The sequence below is a fragment of the Erinaceus europaeus genome, chromosome 1 (assembly GCF_950295315.1).
Source record: "Erinaceus europaeus chromosome 1, mEriEur2.1, whole genome shotgun sequence".
Classification (NCBI taxonomy): domain Eukaryota; kingdom Metazoa; phylum Chordata; class Mammalia; order Eulipotyphla; family Erinaceidae; genus Erinaceus; species Erinaceus europaeus.
Window position 1 is genome coordinate 75,511,867 of NC_080162.1, and position 27,929 is coordinate 75,539,795.

At 54.5% G+C, this 27,929-nt stretch overlaps 1 protein-coding gene across 5 annotated transcripts in view; it reads right to left on the reverse strand.

Annotated features, from left to right (window-relative positions):
* NOL4L (nucleolar protein 4 like) overlaps window positions 1-27,929 on the reverse strand; it is a 74,772-nt gene that overhangs the window by 7,391 nt on the left and 39,452 nt on the right. For 3 of the 5 annotated variants that reach the window (XR_009549093.1, XM_060188572.1, XM_060188576.1), the window contains exons 2-7: window positions 21,117-21,258; window positions 2,793-3,070; window positions 1,544-1,729; window positions 1,273-1,464; window positions 887-1,009; window positions 365-566 (exon numbers count right to left, since the gene is read on the reverse strand). Coding sequence is in view for 4 of the 5 variants with exons in the window: in XM_060188572.1 (XP_060044555.1) it covers window positions 365-566; window positions 887-1,009; window positions 1,273-1,464; window positions 1,544-1,729; window positions 2,793-3,070; window positions 21,117-21,258 (1,123 nt within the window). In the remaining variant the exon portion in view is untranslated. Of the gene's footprint in view, window positions 1-364; window positions 567-886; window positions 1,010-1,272; window positions 1,465-1,543; window positions 1,730-2,792; window positions 3,071-21,116; window positions 21,259-21,511; window positions 21,649-21,754; window positions 21,903-27,929 lie in introns of those variants that run through there. The other 2 variants (XM_060188577.1, XM_060188574.1) reach the window with 2 other exon arrangements.

A 27,929-nucleotide genomic window follows, 5' to 3' on the forward strand; every position in this document is an offset into this window, starting at 1 on the left:
TCAGTGTGGAGCTACACCTAACTTCCCACAGGTGTCTCTCTTCAGATACTATCTCTCTAGTACTGTCTATCAGTTTCCTGGGAAGAATATAGAGAGCAGCTAGGGAACTGTCAGCTTTTGTGGGGTATAATGGGGGATAAATGATAAACCATTGCCCCACAGTGCAAGGAGTGAGGTCCAACACTGGAGGAGGGAGCTGACCTGTGACTCAAGAGTGTGGAGAGGTTACACCTGAGGTGAACCTGGCACCCCTGGCAGGCTTTTTGTCTGAACCAGGAAGTCTTCTGCACCTCCAATCTAATGATGGCAGGACCACAGCCTCTGTCCCCCAGCTCCTTTCTGAGGCCTGGCTCTCCCCACTCACCGTTACTGTGATTTCCTGTCTGGAGGGAGGCAGGGGGCTGCAGGTTGCTGCTCAAGGCCCCGTAACTGCGGTAGCTGTAGTTGAGGCCGCCGTTGACGTACGCAGGGTCCTGGGAGTAGGAGGAGGCTGGCAGTGAGTAGGTGGAGTGGGTGATGGCTGTGGAGTCCCGGGAGTGCTGCTTGTCCAGGGCTATGGGCTCGTCCTACAGAGAGAAAGGAGGCGCTGGGGTGCCCATGGGGTAGCAGAGTCCTGCACCCAGGGCTGCCCAGTCCAGCTCAAAGTGCTTTCAGGGCGCCTGGGCTTGGGCTGCAGTCTGGTCTCTCATGAGATCTGCAAGGCCTTCAGGATGGGGTTTCTTTGACCTGTTTACCCATCTCTCAGCACCGTGTCATCCCACCCCATCACAGCTGCCCCTGAACCAGGACCCTGTGTCTGGACTGACTGGAGGCCACTCCCCCCACCCAACCCCGCAGGGGTGGAGGGCAACACACTGATGGCAGCTGGCTGTGAGCAAGTAAGTACCTGTGAGGACTGGTAGATCTCCAGGCGCATCCTTTTGGCTGCTTTTCTTGTCTCGCTCTCGCAAGCAGCTGCCAGGATGTTCTCTGCCATGGCCGAGGTCAGGTGGGGAGGCGTGGGTCTGGTCTGCAGGCACAGTGGGGGTGGAGACACTGTCAGGGCCGTGAACCTGCACCCAGATCCTGCCAAAGAGTGGCCAGTAGGGGCTAGGAAGTCTTTCTGCCTCAGTTCCCGCTATTAAATGTGTCACAGTACCTGCTTCCAGGAGGACCGGAAGACTGGGAGGAGCAATCTGTTTTGAGGTGGGGGCCACCCAGTAACCCTGGAGCATGGTGGAGAGCAGCGGCAGCACGGGGAAGGGTGAGCTGCTGTGTGGGCTGGGGGCTCACCATCTCCATGCCGTTCTTCTTCATGCGGCGGCAGGACTTGAGGTACGTGCGAATGCGCTTGCGGGCCCTCTCCTGGAACTCGGGAAACTGCCGGCTGCAAGACTCGATGATGGCCTGGATCTTCTCCTTGGGCTGCTTGGAGATGGGCACCATGCGGTCCAGGTTCTCATCCACAAAGAGACGCACAAACATCTGTGGGAGAAATAGGCCATGGAAAGGGCTGGCCTTGGCCTTGGCAGCCCCGGCCCCATGCAGCCCTCGCAGTGCTCACGTTGAAAGCCTTGAGGCGTTCGGGGTCCATGCCCTCAGAGTCATTCATCTTGTCATTGTCCTCGTGGTCATCATGGTCGTCGTCATCGTCATCTGCTGTCGGGGCCCGGCCTACCGTCAGGTCCTCTGGGCAGCCGCTGACCTCGGTCTTGATGGAATCGTAGCTCCCTGAGCTGTAGGGGGGTGACTGAGAGAAGGCGTGGGGTCAGGCCAGGTGACTGCCCACAGGCCAAGGGGACTTTGGGGACTGGGATGGGCAGCACACCAGCCGCAAGGCCTGAACCAGTCACTGCATGGAAGGGAGGGGGCCAGTAGCTCACTCAGAGCAGTGTCCACTCCTTGGGAAGGAAAGGCAGACATAAAAAGGGTTCCCACCACCCTCTAGTCTCTTATGGCTGTGCCAAGATCCTTTCTGGCTTCAGGGTTTTCCTCCCTGATCCCCGAGGGGCTGCAACCCTGAGCTGACAAGCTGTGAGGAAAGCAGAGCGTGTGCTGTGTGGGGAGGGACAGATGGGCTGGGAGAGGGAACCAGCCAAAGCAACAGGTCCCTGTTGCTTCGACAGAGCTCCCTGGCTGACACCGTGCATCCCAGTGCATAATGCAGGGTGGGGAGAGGGAGCCAGGCCCGGCCCCAGGAAGGAGCTGCGGCACTGGCACCCACACGCTTCCTCTGCAGAAGAGAACACCAGCCCAGGGAGAGGGAGAGGAAAGGCCCTGTGCAGGGGCACTGGGCTGCAGGGCTCTGCCAGGGCCTCTCAGACCTGGAAGGAGACATCCGAGGAGAGCTCAGGTGCCTGGTGCTGTGTGTTCCTGCTGCAGGAACCCTGAGTGGCATAGAGGTGGGGGGACAGTATCGGTGGTGAGTGGACCTACTGTGCCCTGCTTTTCCACCCCACAAGTTCAAGGAGTCTTAGGGTCCTGAAGCCTCAAAGGCCTCACCCACTCTTGCACCTTCTATAAAATGGAAGCAGGCTTACAGAGGAGGCAGGACACAAGACACCCCTGCAGACTCTGTGTTGGGTTGGGGGGAAAGGACCCACATTCCCATTACCTCCACTAAGGCAGAGGCCATGACCCCAGGACACAGAAGGGGGCACTAAGTGCCAGGAAAATGACAGTATAATGGCCAAGGCCACTACCTGGCCTTGGTGTCACAACTATGGGCACAGTCTCACAGCCTCCCAGAACCCTGATGCAGAGAGGAAGAGAAAGGCTCACGGCCCAGGCACCTGCAGCCTCAGTCTACCCACCTCAGGGGTGGTCTTCACCCCGTACTTGACGCGGCTCCGCAATCCATCAGGGCCACAGCCATCCGATGGGTACGTGGGGGTACCCAGAGTTGTGCCTGTGGGGAGCTTGTCACACAGGTTGATGGGCTGGTCCTCTGTGGTTGCTGTGAAGTCCATGGGGGCCACAGCACTGTTGCCATTCATTTCAGGGAAGGCAGGGTCACCCTGCGTACTGCTCGACGTGGAAGGGTTCAGGGTGGAGGAGCCATTGCCGCTACCACTCTCAGAGGAGGAGTCGTCTGGAATAAGAGGCCTGGGTGTGAGGTGTACCCACCCGTCCAGCACTCAGGCCCTCCTAAGGCCCCCTTCCAGGACACGGGTCACAAGGAGTCTATTAGAACCTATCCCTAACCAGCTTGAAGCGGGTCGGGCGCCCTCTGCCACAAACTTGGGGCACGAGGAGCCAGTTGCACAGGTTGGGCAGGACATGGAAGACACTTGTATCCCACAGCCACAAATGGCATATCCAGGCTCCCAGGAGGCCCAACTGCAAGTGCATGGAGTGAGAGTCCACAACTCCGAGTCTGCCAGGCGCATGTCCCCGTCATGAGGATAGCTGTGCCACGTGCCAGCTCTTCCTCTGGCCCACCCCGTCCTTTACACCTCCTCCAGCATGAGGAGGGCTGGCACCACTGTGACACCTCAGTTCTCAGTTCCCCGTCTTTTTCAAAGTAGGCCCAGCCCGGTCCTGACAACACCCACAAAGCTGCCCTCTGGATACCCTTCATCAGTGCTACAGGGTCTGAAGTCCCTGTAACTCCCAGAGCTCAAAGGATTTTCCTGCTTGCAGTGACAGCTCAAAGTTCTGCAGGGGCTCCCCCTGCTGTGGGAAGCCTAGTATAGCGCAGAACATGGAGGAGATAAGCTTTGAAGTTGAGGCTAGTCATAGATCCCAGGTCCCTCTCGCTGGTCCAGCCTTGGCCTCTTGCTTCCTCAGCTGTATGAGCTCTAGAGGTCACTGGCACCTTGCACCCATAAGCCTGGGTGGGGGAGGGGAAGCAGCCGTCATGAGCCCTGACCTCAGCCCTGGCCAGAGTCAAACAGGACCCCACCCTCAAAGCCTGCAGATTATGAAGATTTAGTCCCTGGTGTGCCTCCAGAGCATCACCATGGCGACCGGCTCTAGTGCCTCGACCAATCGTGGGCCTGCTACCTGCACACCTGGCTCATAGCCATACTACTACTAGGGTCACCTGGGCCACTCCACACCTCCATCACAGATTATCCAGATATGCATATGTATATGTATATATATAAACTGCTCAGCTCTGGCTTATGGTGGTGTGGGGGATTGAATCTGGGACTTCAGAGCCTCAGGCATGACAGTTTGTTTGCATAACCATTATGCCATCTACTCCTGCCCTTATCCAGCAATATTTCCTGAGCACCTACTACATATTGGCCTAGCCCCAGCCTAGGATACAGGTGCTAACCACCCCTCCTGGGGGGGTCAGACACCAACAGTATAGCAGGAGGACCATGAATTATAGAAACGGGTATAGAGGCTGGCAAAACAGCTTACCCAGACAGTGCAGAGCTTTGCTGTGTGCACCACTCAGGTTTGAAGCCAGCCCCTGCATCTCTGAAAAAGTTGGCCTGGAGCAGTAAAACTCGAGATGATCAAAAAAGAATTGGCCCTCCACTGGCCAAACCATACCTGCTTCCTCCACAAATGATGGCCCAGTCTCCCAGAGGTGCCTTCCTGTTCCCGCTGCCTGTTCAACAGGAGTTGACACTCCTACCCCTGTTGGTTTCAGTCCTGCCTGTGCTTCCAGACCCCACAGGTCCAGGCACTGATGCCTGCCCTATTGCTTGTGGCTTAATGAACTTCCGTTAGCCTTGAAGCCTGCTGCAGACCGCCCTCCTTCCCTGGGCCTAGGACGCAGCCACTCAGCTCAACCCCCAGGCCTGTCTCTCCAAGGTGTCACTCGTGCTTCTGGGGCCTGAGTGTTGCTCCCACCCCTGCTAAGGTCAGTGCCTGTTACCAGAGAAGTCTCTGTACCTCAGGCTTGGGTCTGGGGCAGGGAGGGGCACCTGTTCTGGTTCCAGCAGGTGCCTGTTCTTAGTCCACCTGCTTAACTTCTGAGAGCCTGGGCTGCCGGGAAGGTCAAGGGGCACTCTGCTTGGAACAGGATGAGCCAGGTGTCGCTGAGCTCAGCCTCTCGCAGTGCCACACCCTACACGGGCCCAGAAGGGGCACCTCACCATCTGCCTCCCTGATCAGATTTTCCTGACACACCCTCCTCCCATGGTTAGGTGCTGAGGCTACATTCAAGTCCTCTTGCATCCCACAACTGGGCTGGCTCCAATGATGACAGACCTATCAGTACTCAGATGCTGCCCCCATGTGAAACAGCTGAGCAGATTGGGGGGTGGGGGCTGGAGGAGCCCACAAGGCAGCAGGATCCCATGTGGTCAAACCAACCAAGCTGTGTTGTCATCGTCAATGCTTGGCTATTCCACGTTGAGGTTTTTCTCTCAGAGACAGTGTTTGCTCATACAGTGAGGGCCAGACTGGGACCTTATGTGCAGGGTAGAGCAGTTTTACTGTCTATAAGGATTTTTTTGTTCTGCTTCTTAAGACAAAAAGTATTGAGGGCTAGGGGATGTGCTTGAGGCCCTGAGGGGGAGCCCAGGTAACACATAGGAAGACTCTGAATGGTCTTCCCTGTTCTGAGTACTGCAGTAATGTCATGTCTCTTTCCCCACCCATAATGAAAAACTTAGCCTGGGTGGTGGAATGGTATATGCATGAGATCTCCTGTTTCATATAAACATTTAAAAAAAAATATCGAAGATTTTTTTTTTTGGCCACCAGGGTTATCACTGGTGGCTTTTTCTTTTTTTTTGCTTGCCTCCAGGGTTATTGCTAGGGCTCAGTGCCTGCACCAAGAATCCACTGGTCCTAGAGGCCATTTTTTAAAAAATATTTATTTCCTTTTGTTGCCCTTGTTGTTTTATTGTTGTAGTTATTATTGTTGTTGTTGTTGGATAGGACAGAGAGAAATGGAGAGAGGAGGGGAAGACAGACACCTGCAGACCTGCTTCACCGCCTGTGAAGCGACTCCCCTGCAGGTGAGGAGCCGGGGTTGGAACCGGGATCCTTATGCCGGTCCTTGTGCTTTGCGCCACCTGCGCTTAACCCGCTGCGCTACAGCCCGACTCCCCCCTAGAGGCCATTTTTTCCCTTTTGTTACCCTGGTTGTTTTACCATTGTTGTGGTTATTATTATCATTATTGATGTCGTTGTTGTTGGGTAGGACAGAGAAATGGAGAGAGGAGGGGAAGACAGCGAAGGGGAGAGAAAGATAGACACCTGCAGACCTGCTTCACCACCTGTGAAGTGTCTCCCCTGCAGGTGGGGAGCCAGGGGCTCAAATCGGGATCCTTATGCCGGTCCTTGCACTTTGCACCACGTGTGCTTAACCCACTGGGCTACTGCCCGCCCCCCCCACCCCCGTGGCTTTTTTTTTTAGTTGATGGGGAGATAATGTTGGAGAGACAGCATAATCGTTCTTCAAAAAAGACACCATGTCCAAGGCTCTAACGTCCCAAGTTCAATCTCCAGCATCACCATAAACCTGAACAGTGCTCTAGTCTTTGCATCTTTCCATCTGTATCTCATTAAAAATGAAATAAGCGGTAGCGCAGCGGGTTAAGCGCAGGTGGTGCAAAGCACAAGGACCGGTGTGAAGATCCCAGTTTGAGCCCCCGGCTCCCCACCTGCAGGGGAGTCACTTCACAGGCGGTGAAGCAGGTCTGCAGGTGTCTATCTTTCTCTCCCTCTCTCTGTCTTCCCCTCCTCTCTCCATTTCTCTCTGTCCTATCCAACAACAACGGCATCAATCATAACTACAACAATAGAACAAGGGCAACAAACGGGAATAAATAATAAATATTAAAAAAAAATGAAATAAATAGGAAGTCGGCCGGTAGTGCAGTGGGTTAAGCACACGTGGCGGAAGGCACAAGGACCGGCTTAAGGATCCCGGTTCGAGCCCCCGGCTTCTCACCTGCAGGGGAGATGCATCACAGGTGGTGAAGCAGGTCTGCAGGTGTCTATCTTTCTCTCCCCCTCTCTGTCTTTCCCTCCTCTCTCCATTTCTCTTTGTCCTATCCAACAATAACTACAACTACAATAAAAAAAAACAAGGGCAACAAAAGGGAAAATATAAAAATATATTTTAAAGAATTTTTTGAAAGGGGGGAAGATACCTTCTGACCTTGCTTTACCAATTATGAACCATCCCCCCCTACAGGTGGGGAGTGGTGGCTTGAACCCAGGTCCCTGTACATGGTGGTCTGTGTGCCATACCTAGCCCCAAAGATTTATTTTTACCAGAACGCTGTTCAGTTCTGGCTTATGGTGGTGTGGGGGATTGAACCTGGGATGTTGGAGCCTCAGGCATGAGAGTCTGTTTGTATAACTATTACGCTATCTACCCTCCACCCCCAAAAATTTATTCTTATGGGACCAGAGAACTGCTCTGGTATATGCAGGGGCCTCACTCCAGTAAGCCCAACACTTCACCCCACCTTTCCTGCTATTTTTTTTTTCCTATTGTATAAGGTGAGAGACAGAGCACCACTTCCTTTATGCAATGCCAGGGATCAAACCCAGGGCCTCTAACATACATATGCTCTACTCAGTCACCTCTCTGGAAACTATTTCAAGTGACTAGATTTCCAAACCTGGAAGCCTACACCACTATTTAAATATCTAAATTCTTTAAACTATTAGTTGACAGTTTGAGCAAACCTTGCCAAATGAATAAACAGAATATGATTGGCCTATGCAGCAGAATACTATTCAGTCATGAAAAATGGTGGTCTGGGAGGTGGTGCAGTGGCTAAGTCATGAAAAATGAAACTGGCACATACTCTAATGTGGATGAACTTTGAAAACATCTTGCCAAGTGAAATAAGCCAAACACAACAGAAACAAATATTGCCCAAATCTACTTACACAAAAAATTGAGGCTAGGCAAATTCAGAGAGACAGAAAATACATCTGAGATTCCCCAGGGTGGTGTCTGCTTAGTGGATACATACTTCCTGTGTAAGGTGATGAAAACCTTTCTCTGGGAGCCATGCTGGCTATACCACACTGTCAACAGACTGCTGAACTGACTACTGGAAAGGACTACAATGGGAGATTTTCTGTTCTGCCTGTCTTACCACCAGAAAGACCCTCCACAAGTTGTGTCTGCCCCCACCCCCTGAACTCTGGGCCAAGCCACTTCTGCCTCCACATGGCCCTGGGCAAGGGAAAGTCACCATAGGTACCAGCCATATCAGAGGGACAGGAACCCACAAGCGCCCCACCTTTTTTTAGGCAAAATGGAGAGGGGCTGTGGCCCAGTTCTACCCGTGGAGGTCGCACTGCTTCCTAGAGCCTCTGGGGCTACAGTCGCTACAATGGTGCCTCACCAAAAAAGCCTGGCACCCAACACCCCACACTTTCTCGCTCTCTAAGATGGCTACTTCCAAATGCACGCCTTCAACAGATGGTGATGTGAGTTGGGGGGGGTGTCCTCAGAGCCCAGGCAGCTGCCAAACCTGAGGTGGGCAAAGGAGAGGACAGGGCACCCAGAGAGGCTCCGCCTGCTCTCCTCACCCCACCCTGCCTCCGTCCCTTGGAGTCGAGCTTCCACGGGACTCACTAGAAAGGATGGGTTGCTTACTATCCTGCAGACTTCTGCTCTTGTGAGCACAGGTCCATGGGGGAAATGGGGCTCCACAGAACATGGTAAGCTCTCTGACCCCTCTGGTGCTGCCCCCGCTCACAGGGAGCCCTCGGGACCCAGAGTCCTGTCACCACCTCCCTCTGCACAACTCCCCCTGGGAGGGAGGGAGAGCAGGCCAGGGGGGCAAGCAGCCTGAGGAGGACACCTAAGAGGACACAGCTATTGCTGTCCCTGCCAGCAGAGGTGCCACTCAGTAAGCAGGAGGGTCTGTGCCCCACAAGGCCAGGGGAAGATTCCATCCAGGTACCCCCTCCCCTAAGACCCTGCTGCTCACACCACTCCAGCTGTGCCCTGGGTCATCTCTGCACCTGCTGTCCCTTCCCCCATCACACTGTCCATCTAGGACTTCACTGAAAGGCCACTTCCAGCCCATCTCTCCCGCCTAGTCCCTGCCCCCACTCTGACACACTGACCCCTTTACCTAGTTTTCCTAGAGCCTCTGTCATTGTCTCTCAGTCCTATTCACATGCCTGTGTGTGGACATCCCCTCCCAGACCCCCTGCCACACACACACACACACACACACCTCCAGCTCCTACTTGGAGATCCATGGGGTGTCACTCCAGAAGCCCTCACCCCCCTTCTCTGTGAGCTCCCAGGGTGCTCCCAGCTCATTACAGTGCTCACTAGGTAGCATCTAACCAGGCAGAACCCCTTCAGTCTTGGGGTTTTTTTGCTGACACAGAGGGTGCTGCCCAGCCCACAGGCAGGGAGGCCCTGTACTTACTGTTTCCCTTGTGAGAAGCAGCCCCCCACCTTCTCTTTGGGTGCTAAAGACTTAAGAGCCCAGCCAGGCTCCCCTTACTGTGGCTCACCACCCCCAGGTCCTAGCAGGGCACCTGGCCCAGAGAGCACAGAGGCCATCAGCACCTGGCTGGGGCCTGCTAGATGACCCCACCCCTCCAGAAACAAATGCAATTTATGGCAGACTGACGGGCACCCGTGACCCAATGAGCTGGCCAGGCCAGACCGGAAGAGGCCTCGGGGCCTCCCTGCCTCCTGACCTTGGGCAAAGCCTCCGCCTGCTCTTATCTACAGCCGGGGAGTCACCACCACCACCACCACCACCCTCCTGGGCTCCAAGATTTATGGCTGAGAAAGCACCCAGCTGGCCCCGTAAGCAGCGGGGCCCCTTGGGCTGCTCCCCCTCACCCCCAGGTGTGTGGGCTGCAAGGCCTGCAGGATGGACACCCCACCCATGAGTGGCTATGGGGAGGGGGAGCAGCTGGGGACCCCTCCTACTCAGGCTCTAGCTGGGGCGACTCCTGACCCAGGGTGGCAGAGCCCACCACCTGTGCCCGCACAGCCTCCGGGCAGGGAAGGGCTGCGGTGCCCATGGCTTTAACTCGGGGCAATGTGCTGCCATTCACATGGGGGAATTAGTGATGAATGGGGGAAATTGTTCCTCCCTCTGTCCCGTCTCCAGGAGGAGACAAAAACCCCTTTTACCTCAGCAAACAATGTCCTTATGTGGGCGCCAGTGCCCCACTGCCCGCACAAGCCTGGCTCTGTGTGAGCCGCCAATTGCCACGCCAGACTGTGAGGCTGAGGCCAGCACCCCAGGGTCCCTGTAGGCGACCCCCACTGGCTCCCAGTGAGACACCCAACCTAAGGCCACGCTGGCCACCTCTGTCCTCCCTGGGCATGTCACAGCAGCAGCCAGGCAGGGGAGCCAGGGGACATCAATAATTCACACACAAAAGAGACACACTGGGGGAGGAGGGAGGGCAAGGGCTGGAGCCAGCAGCCCCCCGGGCCAGGAGGTGTTCACAGGGCCAGGCCCATTCTCTTGGCCACTGTGACTCTGGGCGGCGGTCAGGGGACTCTGGCTCTGCCCAGACTTGGGGTGTGCTCCTCCACAAGGCTGGCCACTCTGCCCTGACAAAGGCCAGTGGACAGGCTGTGTTTACATGATGCATAGTTCCCAGGAGCACCAGGCTCCTGGAGGGCTACCCTTCCCCTTCTCCCAGAAGAAAAGGGGAAGGCACAGAGTCAGATGGGGGACACTGAAGAATTGTGGGAAACAGTGCCTTTGGGCTCCCATCTTCCTGGGTGAAGGGCCACTTGGGCAGCTCCAGACCTAAGCTATTCTGCTGACACCCCACTCTGTCCCCTGCCCCCCCCCCCCACCAGGCTCTTCTAATGCCAGTGCCTTCTAATGCCACTATCCCAGAGACATAAGCACTTCTGGTTCACAGACCCACCTTCCCGCCCAGATGCTTGTAACTCATTCTGCAGTCTGGTGTCAAAACCGGGGCCTGGGCCTGGGTGAGGGGCAAGACAGCTCACTTGGATAGTGCGCTATTTTGCCATGTGTGCCACTCAGGCTTAAAGCCTGGCCCCAGTGCATTGAAGGACACTTCAGTGCTGTGGTTCCCCACCTGTCCCCGAGGCCTGTGGAGCTGGAGTCATGCAGCAGAACAGAAACAACACCTGCCACAAACAGAATTGTCAGTTTTCTAGTAGTCATACTAAAAAAGAAAAGAGCAAAGAAACAGACAGACATAACCCATGAGGTGGTTCAAAGAATAAAGTGTCAGACTCTCTGGCATGTGATGCAGAGTTCAGTCGTGGGCAATGCACATGCCAGAGTGATGCTGCGCTTCACCCTCCCTCATTAAAAACTACTGATGTTTTTAAAGATATACTTGTCAGTGAGAAAATACGGGGGAGGGAGAGAGGACCAGAGCATCATCTGTTACGTGATGGGAAGGGGGAGAGATAATATAGTGGTTATGCAAAAAAGAAAAAAAAAAAACACCTTCATATCTGAGGTTCCTAGGTCCCAGGTTCAATCCCCAGCAACCACCACCATAAGCCAGAGCTGACCAGTGTTGGGAGAGGAGGGAGGACAGAATATGTGATGCTGGGGACTGAACTTGGGACTCCAAAGTTTACAGGTCCAGTGCTTTGTCTACTTCATTACCTCCTGGGATGTAGATCGCGTAATCTTTTTTTTTTTTTTTAAATTGGGCGATTAGTGATTTACCATAAATACAGTTGTTGGTACATGCATGGCATTTCTCAGTTTTCTGTGTCAGATGGAATCATCTTAATGAACTATTTTAGTTAGCCTAATATATAGCCCAATTTGTATCATTTCAACAAGTAACCAATACCATGTGACTCCTGAGACATTTCACATCCTTCTCTCATGCTTGGTCTGGGGACTCAGCGTGCACCTGCAGTGAATGCCCCTTGAACTCCCACCGAGTACAGTACTGCAGAGCTGTCTGTCCCCCTCCCCCTCGAACTCCCACTGAGTACAGTACTGCAGAGCCGTCTGTCCCCCTCCCCCCCCCCCCCCACCACACACCTGGCTGGTTAGACCCAGAGCTTCCCACTTCCCTGCTAGAACTGAAAGCCACACCCTGGGGTCCTGCCCGTGAGAAGGCGCTAGTCAGAGAAGACAGTCTGGGGTAGGTAGCAGAGCTGGATGCAGGCTGGCATGAGGTACAAGGGAGCAGGTGACAGCCATGATGGGGTGGACACCAAGCTGTGGCAGGGGTGGGCTTGCTGGCCACATCTCAGATGCCCTCTCCCTGCACCTCCAGGCACCAAGGAGGAACCAGAGCGTCTAGAGGAAGGTAGTCAGTCATCACCCCTGTAAATAGCTATACTTGGACAGGCTCCACACCAGTCTTGCTTTTTTCAGACTTGGTCTACCTGTCAGTCCTATAGGACTGAGCTCCTTTTCTCCCCTAGCCCAATTCATCTGAGGAGAAGATTGCCTGGACTCCCTGACCTTCTTCCTGGCCTCAATCTTGGGATGACTAGAAATTAACACAAATGCACTCACACAGCTCCAGTGGGGCTGCCCACTGCACCCCTCCACCTCCAAACAAATCATGTGCTCTGAGAGCAAACAGAGCCACTTCAGGCGACCACGTGGGGATGATTCACAGGGCAGAGCCTGGCCCTGGAGCCCAGCAGGCCCTCCGCCCGCCTCCCGGAAGCCAGTCTGGGTTAGGTGCATCCCAGTCCTTAGGTCAGTATGATGACGCCAACGTGGCCCAGTTACTTCCTGGTTCCGAGGAGAGTGGCCCTTGGACAAGCTAGGGGGTGGTGCTGCCTCTCTTACACCCCTTGATCTAGGCTACCTCTTTAGCACTCTGTGGCCTGCCTTCAAAGCTGGCCCGTGGGGGCATGAGTCAGGCCTTCCTTGGTGGGTAAACCTCTCAGGCCTCACAGAAATGTGCTGCTCCACCATCTCCACAGCAGACATCTGGGCCCAGGGGCAAAAGCTTCACAGCTGGCACAGGGCAGGGCTGTGTAGCCGGCCTGTCCCAGCATAAAGGGATCTCTCGGCGCTGTCTCCCAGCTTTGCTTCCTCCTCAGCCAGGACAGCCTGGCATTGTCTAAGCTGCCTGCAGCCTGGCTGATGAGGGACACTCCCCTGTGACCTGGAGCTGCCAATGGGGGGGAAGGCCCGGGCCTCAGATTTCTACTCCTAGCAGGGCCAGAACACTGCCTCTCCACCTGAGGGTGTGTGTGTGTGTGTCCATCCTCACTCATCCTGTGGTGCCCAGACCCAGTATTCAGCCTTATGTCACAGAAGTCGAGTTGGGTGGTCCAGGAGGTGGTGTGGTGGATAAAACATTGGACTCTCAAGCAGAAGGTCCCAAATTTAATCCCCAGCAGCACATGTACCAGCGTGATGTCTGGTTCTTTCTCTCCTCCTATCTTTCTCATTAATAAATAAAAAATAAAAATAAATAAAAGTTGAGTTCGGAGGCGGGGGTGGGGGCTGGTGAACTGGGTCAGGATCAGCAAGGTCAGGGGGGAGGTTCAAGTTTTAACATCCACTGTAGAAAAGGGTCCTCAGAAGTCATTCCAGGGAGGTCACAGAAAAGGAGCCACCTCCCCCCCCCCCCCATGTGATAGTGACCAGGACAGACACCCACACTGTGGTTCCATGGGGAATGAATGGCAGCAAAGGTGGAGTGAGGTGGCCCCTGATGGGGAAAGAGCAGTCTCAGTCCAGGGGTGTGGGCACGGGCACCATTCATGAACACTGGAGTGGCCCAGGCTGTGGGGGGCAACTCTTCTGTAGTGACTCTTCTGCATGAGCAGTCCCCCCTTGGGAAGAGGGGCCTTCTGGGCCACCAACAGGCCAGCACTCGTGGTGAGAGCAAGCCAGAAGCTCAGTGGGTCTGAGAAGGGTGGGGTGGGGACACCACTGTGAATGTCATGAAGAAAACCGTGGTCAGAACCACACAGGGCTGCACAGGCAGCAGGAACCAAGAGATGTCCAAAGGGATGGAGGGAGGCTGGGTGGAGAGGGTGGTCAGAGGACCTGGGGTGGTGAGGGGAAGTCCTCTGGCCCACCTCCAGCACCTCAGCCTGGGGGGTGCCAGTGTCCCTGGTGCTTGGCCCTTGGGCACAGTTCCCTGTCCCAGCCTGTCACCTTGGAGGGAAAGGTCCTTGACACCATTCAGAGCCTCCCCGAGCTGGGTGGGGCTGAGCTCCACCCTTCATTTCTGTCTCAGCAGCCCGGAAGGTGGGCACCATATTCCAACCCACTGTCCACGAGGGGAACCGACATGCCTGAGGTGACCAGGGTAGGACATGAGCCCGGCTCAGGGCAGTCACTGCCCATGAGACCCACCCACAGAGGGCAGGAGATGAAAAGATGAGAGTCACAAGCGCAAGCCCCATCTGCACTGAGAGAAGAGGGACCCCACCCAAGGACAGTGGACAGCCAGAGCAGGACCTGCTGAGGACGAGCCAGGATCACCAGGCAGCTGGCCCACTCCAGGCAGCAGTTGGAGACTGACAGGGAGCTCAATTACGGACACACTGTAGTAACAGGCAGGCCAGACCCACTCAGGTATCCCCTAGCAGACTGCCAGGAGCCTGGCCACCCACCCGGGCCCAACAAAAACCCCCATGTCGATCCATCCTCTCAGCACCTGGAAGACTAGACCCTGTCAGTCCTGGCTGTGAGCTCCCTGCCTTTTCTCTCCAGGTTTAAATCTGGGGTGATAGAAAGCTTCTGGAGAGATGTGAGGCTCTGGAAACCCTACAGGGGGGCACTCCGCATCTCCTGTCTAAGCACCCAGCCCCCAGCCATCAGCCAGGCCTACTCCAGTCCCTGCCTGCTGGGTGGGCTGGGCACAAGGCAGAGGAGAAAGATGGGTCCCTGAGGACACAGCCTATTTGCAACAATGAGAGAGGACTCGGGTGGCCCGCCCAGGGAGTGGCCCCCACACCAGCTCTGGGAGACCCTGTGGTCGGTCACCTGCAATCTGGGCCTGCCACTTGCCCTCTGTAGGAATGGTACAGTCAGAGCACTGAGCTCAGAGTCACAGCCAGCCTGTCTTCAGCTCAGGGCTGAACAACCTTTAAAATGCCACCTTAATGGCCAGGGGAATAGCTCAACTGGTAGAGCATTAGACTTAAATGTCTGAGGTCCCAGTGTGTCTGAGTCCCTGGTGCTGCATGTGCCAGAGTGGTGCTGCTTTCTTTCTCTCATATGTAATAAATCTTTTGAAAGCGTCACATCAGTGACAACAGAGACACAACGAACACTGTGATGGAAAGTAGGCTGCAACACTGTGCAATACCCCCCTTTTAAATGTTTTTAGATAAATACAAAAAGGCAGAGAGGAAGGGAAAGGGGGGGGAGAGAGATGAAGGGGGAAGGGAGAGGGGGAGGGGAAGAGAGGGAAAGGGAGAGGAAGAGGAGGAGGAGAGAGAGAGAGATACTATAGCACTGCAGTTTGCTTCAATATGGTGGGGGTCAGGCTCAAACCTGAGTCATGCATGACAAAGCAGCACACTATCCAAGTGAGCTATTTTAAAGTTACTACCCTAGCCATTAAAAAAAAAAATTATTATCTTTATTTATTGGATAGAGACAACCAGAAATTGAGAGGAGAGGAGATAGATAAGAGATAGAGAGACAGAGAGACACCTGCAGCACTGCTTTACCACTTGCAAAGCTTTCCCCCTGCAGGTGGGGACCGGAGGCTCAAACCTGGGTCCTTGTGCACTGTAATATGTGTGCTCAACCTGGTGCGCCACCACCCGGCCCCCATTTTCTTTTTTTTCAACCAGAGCACTATTTTATCACTAGCTGGGATTGAACCTGTAATCTTTGGCCTAAGGCATGAAAGTCTCTTTTTGCATCACCACTATGCTATTTCCCCAGCCACCTGGGTCCTCTTTTTAAAAAAAGAAAATGACTTTTTTTTTTTTTTTTTTGAAAACAAGACTCTTGAGTACACATACAGAAACATCTGAGATGGAGAACGAACTGAATGCTAAGGTTTTGAGTTTGATCTCTAGTATTACTTGTGCCTGAGTAGTACTCTGGTTCTCTCTCTCTCACTGATAAATAGATCTCTAAAAAATAACAAAAAGAGGGGACTGGGTGGTAGCACAGCGGGTTAAGCACACATGGTGACAAGCGCAGGGACCGGCGTAAGGATCCCGGTTCGAGCCCCCAGCTCCCCACCTGCAGGGGGAGTCACTGCACAGGTGGTGAAGCAGGTCTGCAGGTGTCTGTCTTTCTCTCCCCCTCTCTTGTCTTCCCCTCCTCTCCTGATTTCTCTCTGTCCTATCCAGCAATAACAACATCAGCAACAAGAATAACAAGGGCAACAAAGTGGGAAAAATGGCCTCCAGGAGCGGTGGATTCATAGTGCAGGCACCGAGCCCCGGCAATAACCCTGGAGGAAAATAAATAAATAAAAAAAGAAATCAAACAGCATTATTTTAATTAGCTTTATTTTCTATTAGAGAGAGAAAGAGAGAGAGAATGAACCAAAGCATCACTCTGGCAAGTATAATGCCAGGGCCTGAACTTGGCACCTTACGCTCCAGGTTAAGATATTCTACCCACCTTTCTGGCCTCTGAAAAATTGCAATTTCCATAATTTTGAACTGAAGAGATGGCATAAAAATTATGCAAAAGACACTTATGTCTGAGGTTCTGATGTCCCAGTTTCAACCCCCAGCTCTGAGCAGTTCTCTGGCTTATAGTGGTACAGGGGATTGAACCTGGGACTTTGGAACCTCAGGCATGAGAGCCTCTTTGCGTAACCATTATGCTATTTACCTCCACCCTAGCAGTAACTTTTTATCTTGTGCCTCTACTTTTTCTCAGTGTGTTCACAGTGAACGTAATGCATGTGAAATAAAACAATAAATGCCTTTCTATATAGCTTGCACCCAGCACAGACCTGTGGTCCCACCCTTCATGTGCTGGTGGAACCTACATGATGGCTTTCAGGCCTGATGACCAGCCTGGCAAGAACCTGACACTGGCACCAGGGCTACCAGACTCTGGGACAGGGCGGATCGTGGTGGAGTGGCCACTGGGCCTTCAAGTCTATGGGAGGTGCTCACACCCTGTGGCAGAAGGTGGGGGGAGGCATGGAGATTAGTGGGTCCCAGAGCCCTGAGGCTGAAGGATACTGCACGATTACCACCCAGTAACCCTCAACATCCCATCAGACAGGAAGATGGGACCCTCACTGTCCCCTGGCGCCAGCTTCCTGTCTGCCCAGGAGGTGACTAATGTCCGCCCCCACCCCCACGCATCCCTTCTGGAGGCCGGGCCTCACATTTTCCGTTCAGGAAGGGGCAGAGCAAGAGGCCTGTGCAGCTCCCTGAGTGGAAAGGGAGGAGCGGCCCTGTGCCTGGCTGCCTGTGGTGGTAGGGGCCCTGGGATGGTCAAGTATCCAACCTCAGGAGGCTGGTGCATCTGCCTGAGGGCATACCCTCATTTACTTCATTCATTCCTCCACAGAACACAGATACAGCCCCCCACCCCATGTTGTTTTGGGTACTGGGTTCTGCCTTTCCAGGAGTTTAGCTGGGGGAAGAGATGGGCTCCACTCAGGGAATCCTAGTAATGGGGTGAAATCACAGATAGATGCCCAAGCTGACAGTAGACAAGAGTGTCTTGGGACTGCTGGCTTCTCTCGGGCATCTCCCCTTTACCCCCAAAGGCATCCCTTGGACCAGAGTGTTTTTCCAGGTTCCTCTGAGACCACAGCTTAGTTTGGACTCAAAAAGAAGCCCATGAAGCCTTGGAGGTGACAGTGTAGACAAAGCCTTGGACTCTCAAGCATGAGGCCCCGCGTTCAATCCCCAGCACTGCTCTAGCTCTCTCCTTTCCCCACCCCTTTCTCTCTCATTACTAAGAAAATAAAGGGTTGGGGAGACAGCATAGTGGTTCTGCAAAAAAAATTCATGCCTGGGGCATCAAATGTGTCCTAATACCACCATAAGCCCTTCAGCAGTGTTCTGATAAAAGAAAAGAGAGAAAATAAATAAATCCTGGGCTGGGAGACAGCACAGAGGTTATACACAAGACTTGCTTGCCTGAAGACCCAAGGTCCCATGTTCACTCCCTGGTATCATCGTAAGTCAGAGCTCAGCAGTGATCTGGTTTATAAGTAAATAAATAAGTAAGTAAAGGAGGAGAGGAGGGAGAGGCAAAGAGGAGGAGAGGAGGGAGAGGCAGAGAAGAGAGAAGAGGGGAAGGAGAAGGAAGAGGAGGAGGACCCAAAGCCTTAGCTTGGCGGCAGCTCGGGCAAGAACCTGGTGGCACAGGGGCAGGAGGCAGCTGTGATCAGGGATAACTGCAGACCCGAGAAGTCAGCAGAGTGTATGTGTGAGCCTGCACATACAGTTCCTGTGGTTCCCAAGCTCCCCTACCCACCTTCTGGGGGAACCTCACACATGGCCTCTTTGTCTGCCAGAGAGGAAAGGGAAGTAGAGCAGCCTTTGCACCCCTCCTCATCATCCAGTGACCCCCTCCCACCCCTTAAGTCTCTCCCTAATGCTCAGTGTCCTCCCTAGCACATCACAAGACCCAGGGGCTCCCCTGTGGGAGGTACTACCCCTTCCCCAGGTGGGGAGCAGCGTGTGCGCTAGGAGTTCCCTGTTGATTTTAGGGAACAGGGATGGACCTTACAGAGGTCTGTAAAGTGAAGCCCCCCACCAGGCAGCAGCAGGCTTTAGGGTGAAAGCAGACCCATACTAAAAGGTTTGCAGACCCACACTCCTGGGGAGCCTCAGAGACATCTCCCAGGAATGAGCTGGGAGCTCAGCTGTGGAGCCTGCCCTGCCAAGGCCCCAGCCTGTCTGCCTTTGTTAAAATTTGGAGGAGGAGGAAGAGGGGAGGAGGGCCCCATAAATCCACCAGCAGTTGTGGATCTGTGTAAACTGCCTGGTTTCTTGAAATGCTTCCAGGTGGCATCACTGACTGTGAGGGGTGGGGTTCTCCCCGGCCTGGCCCTGGGAGTTCCCACACTTTCTGGCTAAGGCACTCAGACTGGGGGTGTCTTTTGAAACAAGGGGGGGGCTGATCCCCTCTGGGTGATATGCCCAGGGGTAGATGTAAACAGATAACTGTCCCTGGACTCTTTCCAACCCCAACACTGTCCCTCCAGAGCTCACAGGGGGTGCAGGTACCTTCTTCCCAACACATCATGTTCATGGAGACCAGAGCCCAAACCACCCAGCCACCTGGGGTGCTCAGGGATCCTTCAGGATGGGCCACTCACACTCCTGCTTGGTCTACCCCACCCCAGCTTTTCATCAACAGGGGACATGAATGCCCTGAGCCCCTAGCATCCCTGACTCGCAGGGAGCAGGAGCTCAGCTGTGCCGGCACCCCTGGACCCCTTCAGAGCTTTGTCGACTGGCTGGCTGCGTGTCTACTCCCGGCCCAGAGAGCCCAGGGCCCTAGATAGAAATGCAGTCACCAGGGCCAGAAGGGACAGACACAACTCCAGCCAGCCAGCCAGCCATCTTGATGCCTATAACCCCCTGGACCAGGCTGGGCCACCTCTGGGCACAGCCTGCCTGCAGACACAGCCTCTGATTAAAAAATTCAGTTGACCAGTTGAGAGAATCAGGGTTACCACCATCATCCCTGGCTCCACACTCCGGTTCTGTCTGCAAGGCTGGCCTGCCTCAACCTCAGCTCCCACAGTCAAGGGAAAGCTGGTGGGAGGGTCAGTGTAAGGGGCTCCACCCACATCATCTCCCCCATGAGTTTCGGTGCTGATCCCCCAGCCTCTTTGCTTTTCAGCCCCGTGTTCACCTAAGCTCTAGGCAGTGGGAGCTCTGTGACCCCCCACAAGAGCAATGTTTTCTGAGGCCCCCCAGATTACCACATCTCATTGGGAAATGTATCTGAGAGAGACCTGACCAATGGGGGTTGTGAGGAACAGCAACATGACTTTCTAAAAGCATGAGCTGGGTAGAATACAGGCCCCTTCCAGTCCTGCTTCTCTGGGTTTTGAAAGAAGTGTGTCTGGATCCTGGTGGGGAGGCAGTTCCCAGCCCAGGCTAAGTTGCACTGGCCTGGTGCTTGCTGTGGCCTGTGGGTGTGGGCCTGCACTGCTCAGATGAGGCAGGAGGTCAGCTGCTGGACACTTCCCAGCCCCAGAGCTCCCATAGGGTGTGGCTGGTCCTGCCCTGGGTCCCCTACCCGTGGGAATACTGAAGGGAGGTCTTGGCAGGGATTCTGGCAGCACGAGAGGGTCCTGCCATTCTCACTAGCCATCAAAACATAAAAGCCTCCCCCCCTTCTCCCCCACTCCTGGTAGAGCCAGGGTGCAGCTTCGCTTAGCACCCCACTCCAGGTAGAGCCACCCCCAGGGCCTGTTAAGCCCAGGGCCCAGTCACCCCAGCTGCCTCTAGGCTGGGTCTGCTCCAAGACAAAGCCAGATTCAGGCTTTTGGAGGGCAGTGGGGTGGCAGGAGCGAGGGTTCTGTCATGGAGACGAACTTTGACCCAAACGGCAAGGCTCCTACCCCATATTTACTCTTTAAGGCTCACAGAGTTAACATTACACCCCTTTTCAGCCCTGCACTTCCCTCCTGCATTCCAGGCCCTGACCTTCGACCCCTCCTAATTGCCTGCTCTACACCCCAGTTCTCTGGAGGCTCATCTGCTCATCCCCCACCCCCAGTCACCTCCTCCCTGGAAATCGGAGTCCAGCCAGGGACGTGCTGACCACAGGTGCCCCCCCCCAACGCCCACAGCTGCATCTAACAGCCAATGCTGGAGTCTCAACTCTGACTTCTGACCTCTACACTCCCACCCCAAGAAGGCAGCCTCTGTTCCCAGGGAGGCTGGAGGAGGAGGGGTAGGGGGAGAGGCTGGGAAGTATCCACCAGCTTATCCCATGGGGCTGGGGGCAACAGTGTGGATAAGCTCACCCCCAGGTGACCTCATGGGGCTTGACTTGTGCTCTGGCTTCTGGGCAGCCCAACTGGTCAGGCTCATTGCTGATTTCCCCAGAGCAGGATCAGAGTGACTGAAATCCACAAGCCCCAAGAGCAGCAGGGCAGGCACGACACCCCAGGCCACAGGTCCCTGCGCTCTGCCCACTTGTTTTTAGGAGGAAGGATTTGCTTGCCCTAGAGCCAGGGGCTGAGACAAGGGACTCTTGGAGATGCTGAGAATGCTGGAGGTGGCCATGAGCCTGAGCCATTCCTCAGAGCAGCCCCAAACCTGGACCCCTGGGCCCCCAGGTTAGGCAGGGTGTAGCCCCGCTGCCCAGGGTACTCACCATCCTCTTGGCTGTGGAGGTTCTGCGGGCTCCGCATCCTCTCGTCCTGGCTGGGGCTCAGGCTGGAGGCCAGGTGTGGGTCAGCTGACATCCATGTGGAGTCATTCATATCAAAATCCTCACTGCTCACCGAAGTTTCATCCTGCTCAGAGACAAAGGAGACAGGAACTCAGCAGGGACGGGCTCTGGCCAGCCCTGAGGCCACAGGGAGCCCCCAAACCTGGGACTGTTCTCCCCTCTCCCCGCTGCTTCTAGCCTGCCTCCCCCCTCCCATGGAAATGGTGTGGGTTCTGGTTCCTGTCGGAAGCCAGGGCCAAGGGCCGGTGCTGTCTGTAATTGAAGACAATTATGAGGTCTCGCATCCTGTGGGGCGGATAGCAGAGCCTGGCTCTCACCCTTGTGAGCCAAGGTTGAAACATTCACAGTAAACAAAGGCCACTGCACCCCGCTCTCGTCCACAGCCTGGGAAGGAGGGCTCAGTCCACACACTGCCAGAAGTGGGTGGCAGGGCCATCTGGGCACCCCAGGCCCCACCGGCCGCTCCCACAAGCCTGTGGTCCCAACTCCTGCAGCATGCATGGAATTCCTCTCTCCCACTCCCCCGACCAGAGGACATTTCTGTCTTCCTCCTTCCTAACCTTTGCTGTGCTTCAAAGATATGTTCTTGGGCGGCTTCCAGAGCTGGAAAGGCCAGGCCCAGAAGTGTGGAGAGCAAGAGAGGTGGGGCAGGCTGGGGTTCGGATCAGACCGCAAAGGGGGGTTCGGCTCAAGAGCTGGGGGGCCGCCAGGGACTTCCAAACAGTCGGAGAGGGCCGCGCCTGCCTTCTCTCCCCTGGCCAGTCATCCGGGAACCCCTGGGGCGGGGCCCCTTCAACCAAGCTCTCCAACAGGAACGGACCCCACCTCCTCCAGGCCCAGCCTCTTTCAGGAGCAAATGTGCTGGGGAGCTAGCTGGCTGTGCAGTGCCAGGAAGAGGGCCCAGGAATTCCCACACCCCAACTCTGCCCCCTCCCCTCATCCCTCCAGCTAGATACAATGGCCTCTGTGGGACCCCATTGCCAGGACCTCTGAGGGAGCCCCCCACCAGACATCCCTTTAATAGTAAACACACACACTTTAGCTTGAACTTTGTGGGGCTGCTGGCCCCCCCCCCCCCAACAGACACAGCTACTCTCAGGGTTGAGGAGCCAGAGGGGCTCATCCTCCCCCTCCCCCACCACACTGGACCAGCAGCAACTTCTGGGAATTTTTGGCTGGGCAGCAGCTGAATGGGGGAACGGGGACACATGCCCAGCTCAGGGGTCCCTACACAGCAGTTTGAGAATGGAAACCTTGTGGGTTCTCCTGCCCCCTCTTCTCTGCCTCCCTCTCCAAGGCTACCCTGCTGCTCAAACACATGCATACCCACCCACAGCCTCCCTTGGGTGTAAACAGGCTCACTCACACCCACCCAGGCTGCAGTCTCACACCTGGAGGAAGCGCACACACCAAAGGTGCTCTCAGCACAAAAAGCACAAAGGGATGACAAAACCCTCCAGACTGACAACTGGAAGACTGACAGGGTGGGGGGAGGTCCCAGGAGACAGGAACCAGGGCATTCTTGTTGGTGACCCTTGCTTCCCCACTGCCCAAGAGCCACTGAGCATAGGGTATGATTTGAAGTCATGACTGAAGCAGAAAGGCCCTTCTAGGCTCTTGGATATGCTGAGACACTCATGACTTAAAAAGCCCAAGTAGCCTATTAATATCTGCAAGTATCTCATACTCCAAATGCTCTCTCCACTCATTCCACAAGTGTTTACTGAGCACCGACTATGAGCCAAGCACAGTTGAAGATGCTGAGATGTTCAGCTGTGGACGAGTCCTGATGCTTTCTCTGACCGGGGGAGTGTATGGGGGTTGTCGGGAGACAGACAGGAACAGACACACAGAGTAAGGACAAGGTGGTAAGGACAAGAGGACACGAGAGCCAGCCGTGGGGCTGCGTCCACCAGGGTGGTCAAGGAGGAAGCGTTCCCGAGACCAGCACATCGGTAGGTGTGAGCAGCAGCCAGGAGGCCGCTGTGGCACAGTGAGCTGGGAGGGTGGCCACACCATGGGGGGTGCACGGACACTGGGTAGGGCTGTCTTCCCCAGAGAGGTCTGGGGTGCTCCACTAAGTACATGGATTTCTCACTGGGTGGAAAATGTTCAGCACGCCCAGGTGTGGTACCGGAGGCTCCTCACTCTAGCCTTACTCAGTCAAGTTTAAAACAAGGACAGGAGTTGAGATTTATCAGACATCAAGTTTCTCGGATGGTCTCCTTTCGTGCTTGCCACAGGCCCGCCAGGCAGCCATCAGCCCCATTCTGCGGACAGGGGAAGTGAAGGGCTGAGAAACAAGTGACAGCGCCATGGTGTGCGGTCCTGAGGATGAGACACGCCCCTCTCATGCTTCTGCTCCAGCCGGCCCTCTTGCCTGCAAAGCCCAGACTCTTGTTGCTCCACAATCCAAATTCCAAATGCACACTCCACACCCAGACTCCGTCTCCTGTGCTCTTCCTCTTCGCCAATATGTGCACCCAGGCGCAGACACCCTCAGTTGTAGCACATTCACAGGTTCACGTGCTGTGGGGGCCCCTCCCTGCCTTTCCCTGGAAGACCCCCAAGTCCTGCCAAGAGTGGGGTCACATCTGGATGCTCCTGAGACCCCCTCCCTCAGTGAGGCCAATGAGACTGGTCTCCCTAGCTGAACTGCCTGGTGCGTCGCCCATCCTCTGTGAAAGCACGGAGGAGCTTGGTCTCACTGCACACCTTTCCCCCCCCCTTCCTCTTAAGAGACTCATTCTTTACATTTATTTCACATCGGATAGAGTTTCACATGATGGGGCACTGGGAGGAGGTGGAACACACAACACTGGGGCTCAAACTAGGAGCCTGGGGCATGTAAGCCGTGAGCTCTATCAGCTGAACTATCTCCTAACTCTGCACACCATTCTTGAATAGAGATGCCAACCAGCAAGCTGAGGGTGGCACACAGTCACCCCACACACAGCCTAGGGCCACTGGGACTTAGATGGCTTAACTGTTCGCCAGATGACCCCCATCTCACCCTCCCACCCTTATGGGGATGGGTCCAAAGGTGAGGAGGCAGGTTGGATTTTACAGATTCCACAACCACTGATAGTGAAAAGCACCCAGCCCCCACATGCAAGGTGCTTTGGTACCCGGATGTCCTAGATTTCCTCTCAGTCAGGCCTGACTTCACACTGTTCACTGCCCCAGGAATGCCATGGCTGGTGACAGAGCTGGGCTTTGAACCCAAACAGCAGGTGCCCAGGGACACACATCACTGTGCCACTACACTAGGAAGCCTCCTCACCTCATGTCCTTCAGTCCAAAGTAGATTCCTGCCTCCAGATGAGACCCCCCCGGAACTGATTCACGGGCCACGGGGCTGTATTTACATACTCGCACACTCTTCCCCATTCACTCTTTTCAGAGTCCACACACATCTGGAGAGCATCTACCTCATGCTGGTGCTGTGCTAGGGACAGGGTTAACTAAAACACAGCCCCTTTCCTCCAGGACCTTGTTATTTAGGGAAAGAGACTGGTTAAAAATCCTTTTTCTGGGAGTCAGGCGGTAGCGCAGCAGGTTAAGCGCAGGTGGCACAAAGCACAAGGACCGGTGTAAAGATTCTGGTTCGAGCCCCTGGCTCCCCACCTGCAGAGAAGTCGCTTCACTGGTGGTGAAGCAGGTCTGCAGGTGTCTGTCTTTCTCTCCCTCTTTCTGTCTACGCCATCCCTCTCCACTTCTCTTTGAGTACCCAATAATGATGACATCAATATCAACAACAATAACCACAACAATAAAAAAACAAGGGCAACAAAAGGGAAAATAAATAATTTTTTTCTTTTTTATTTATAAAATGGAAACATTGACAAGACCATAGGATAAGAGGGGTACATTTCCACACATTGCCCACCCCTAGAGCTCCATATCCAATCCCCTCCCCTGATAGCTTTCCTATTCTTTATCCCTCTGGGAGTATGGACCCATGATCATTGTGGGGTGCAGAAGGTGGAAGGTCTGGCTTCTGTAACTGCTTCTCTGCTGAACATGGGTCTTTGCAGGTCGATCCATACTCCCAGCCTGTCTCTCTCTTTCCCTAGTGGGGCAGAGGTCTAGGGAGGCAGGGCTCCAAGACACATTGGTGGGGTCCTCTGCCCAAGGAAGTTGGGTTGGTCTCACGGTATCATCTGGAATCTGGTGGCCTCTCCCAAGATTCCCAGGTTGAAAGCAGCTTCCTTGCTCACACCAGGTGTTGTCTCCAAGTTACCATCTTGGCTCCACCCCCTGGTTAAAAATTCTGACCTAGGGGCCAGGTGGTTCAATGCACATTTTAGAACTGCATAGGGACCTGGGTTTAAGCCCTCAGTCCCCACCTGCAGGAGGGAAGCTTCTCAAATGGTAACACAGTGCTGCAGGTGTCTCTCTCTTTCTAGCTCCTTCTCTGTCTCCCTCTCCTCTCTGGATTTCTGTCAATATCCAATAAATAAATACTTACAAGAAAAAAAAGTTCTTGCTTACTTGTGGCTCAGGAAGAGACACAGTGGCTACATTTCTGGGTTTACAAACACAAGGCTCCTTGAGTTTGAGCCCTGGCATTGCATATGCCTGAGTGATGCTCTGGTTCTCTCTCCTCTCATAAAAAGTTAAAATAAAACAAACAAATCTTCAGAACAACAAGATTCTGACCTACATGTAAGCGCCAGCAGGTGGCGGCTGTGGAGTCCCCTTGCCTTCTCTCCAGCTATGTGCTGGCAGCAGAGGGCTGCTCTGTTACACAAATTCCAGGTCTGTTTGCAGTGGTTCTCAGATTCTGACACACTATTGGTCACTAAAATGTTTGGTTTTGAGAGAGAAAGAGAGAGAGAGACTGAGACAAAAACACTACTTAGCTCTGGCATATGGCAGTGTAGGGATTGAACATGAGCCCTCTGGACCTCTGGTATGCAAGTCTGGGGTACGACCTCTTCACTACCTCCCTGGTCCTTATAGTAAAAAAAAAAAAAAAATTCTTAAGTGAGAAATAAAGTCTATTAAGCCTGATTTAAAAAGGGGGGGCTGGGGAGATAGCATGATGGTTCTGTTAAAAAAAAAATAGTGACACATCTGGTTAAGAGCACACATTACAGTGCACAAGGACCTGGGTTCAAGCCCCTGGTTCCCACCTGCAGGGGAAAGGTTCACAAGTGGTGAAGCAGGGCTGCAGGTCTCTGTTTCTTATCTTCCCCTCCCCCTCTCAATTTCTCTGTCTATATCCAATAATAAATTAATTAAAAAAATTTTAAATGACCAAATTACTTCTGATACCTCACCTTTGGTGCTGAGCTGGGAAGAAGCCATCTCCAGGCCCTTCTGTAACCCATCTGCCCCTGGCAGAGCCCCTGGCTGGAGGTGCCAATTGTCACCACATCCCTCACAGGGAGCCAAGGCTCCAGGAGCTTGCTAATTATACAGGCAATTACCAGCACACAGCACAGAACCCATCAACGCCTGTGCACAGAGGGACAGGGACATGCACCCAAGTCCCCAGGGACCTGCAGGAGGCAGCAGGGACCCCAATCTAAGGGCCACCACCCACCCAGAGAGCAAAAGTTGGACACATCTTGCCTTTTCCTACTGAAATCTTGAAGGGATCTGATCTGCTAATTTCTTTCTATAAACAAAGTTCAAAGAAACTTTCATTGGAAACTAAAAGAACATGTGCAAGCCATTGCTTCTGGGTCCCCTTGCTTCCCAGACCCCACAGAGCCAGGTGGCCAGCTGTCTGCTGGCTCTGGTCACTTCAGAACACAGACATCCCCTGAAGCCTCAGGTCAATCTGGCCCACCTGTTGTTGGTAAGTCCATCACTGGTTGGGCACCAAAAGGACGTAAGCTACTGTGAGTCACAGTACCAGAGTCAAATGCCCTTCTGAAAAGGGAGCTCAGGTGTTGGGGGGCTGGGCACAGATGGCACCCCACTGGCTCCTGGGACACACCTCAATCTGGGAGACCTGGCCCAGGGCTGAAGAAGAAGGGACCAAGCCCTCCCACTCTTATCTGCAGTCCAAAATTCACGGGCAGGTTCAGTTTCTCTCCACCCAGGCTCCTCAGCCCTTCCTCCCTGGCAGGCAAACTAGCATGACCCAATGGCCTAGCACAGGAGGAGGAGGCAGCGGTGGCAGAGGAGAGCATGGGTGAGCAGAGGGGAAATGGTGGAAACTCGGTTGCAGCCATGGCACGTTACCATGCACAGGTGCTATCAGTAACCTGATTATTTTACAACTGGGGTCAATTTCTTGGGAACTGGGTTCCTGGTGCCTCTGAAGTTGAGCCATTTGCATCCTCCAGGACAGGGATCCCGGGGCGTGCCTCACACAACATTTTCCAGGCCTTTCCTCCATGTTGTAACTCTATCTCAAGTCACTTGCCTGAGAAAGAAAAGGAGGAGGACTTGCTGAGAAGTTACTGCAACTGTAAGCTGGGAGCCCTGACTGGGAGCCTTGGGTGTGTCTTTCAGAGGAGGGGTGGAAGCAGGGTTGTGTGGGGTGGTGGGGGTGAGGGATGTGTGTGTGTGGTGTGGGTTCTGGGCAAGGCAGGAGAGACCCCCAGGCTCCAGCAGCCAGCTGCCTCAGCTCCAGCTCTATCCCAAGTAGGCAGGCGCCAAGATGGAGAAAGCGGGCACCGCCTCCCAAACACCTGCAGGCTCTTTCCAGGCCAGGAATCCCTCCGTGGGAGGAGCTCCTTCCCCACAGCTCCATGTCAGTGAGCATTACACACACGG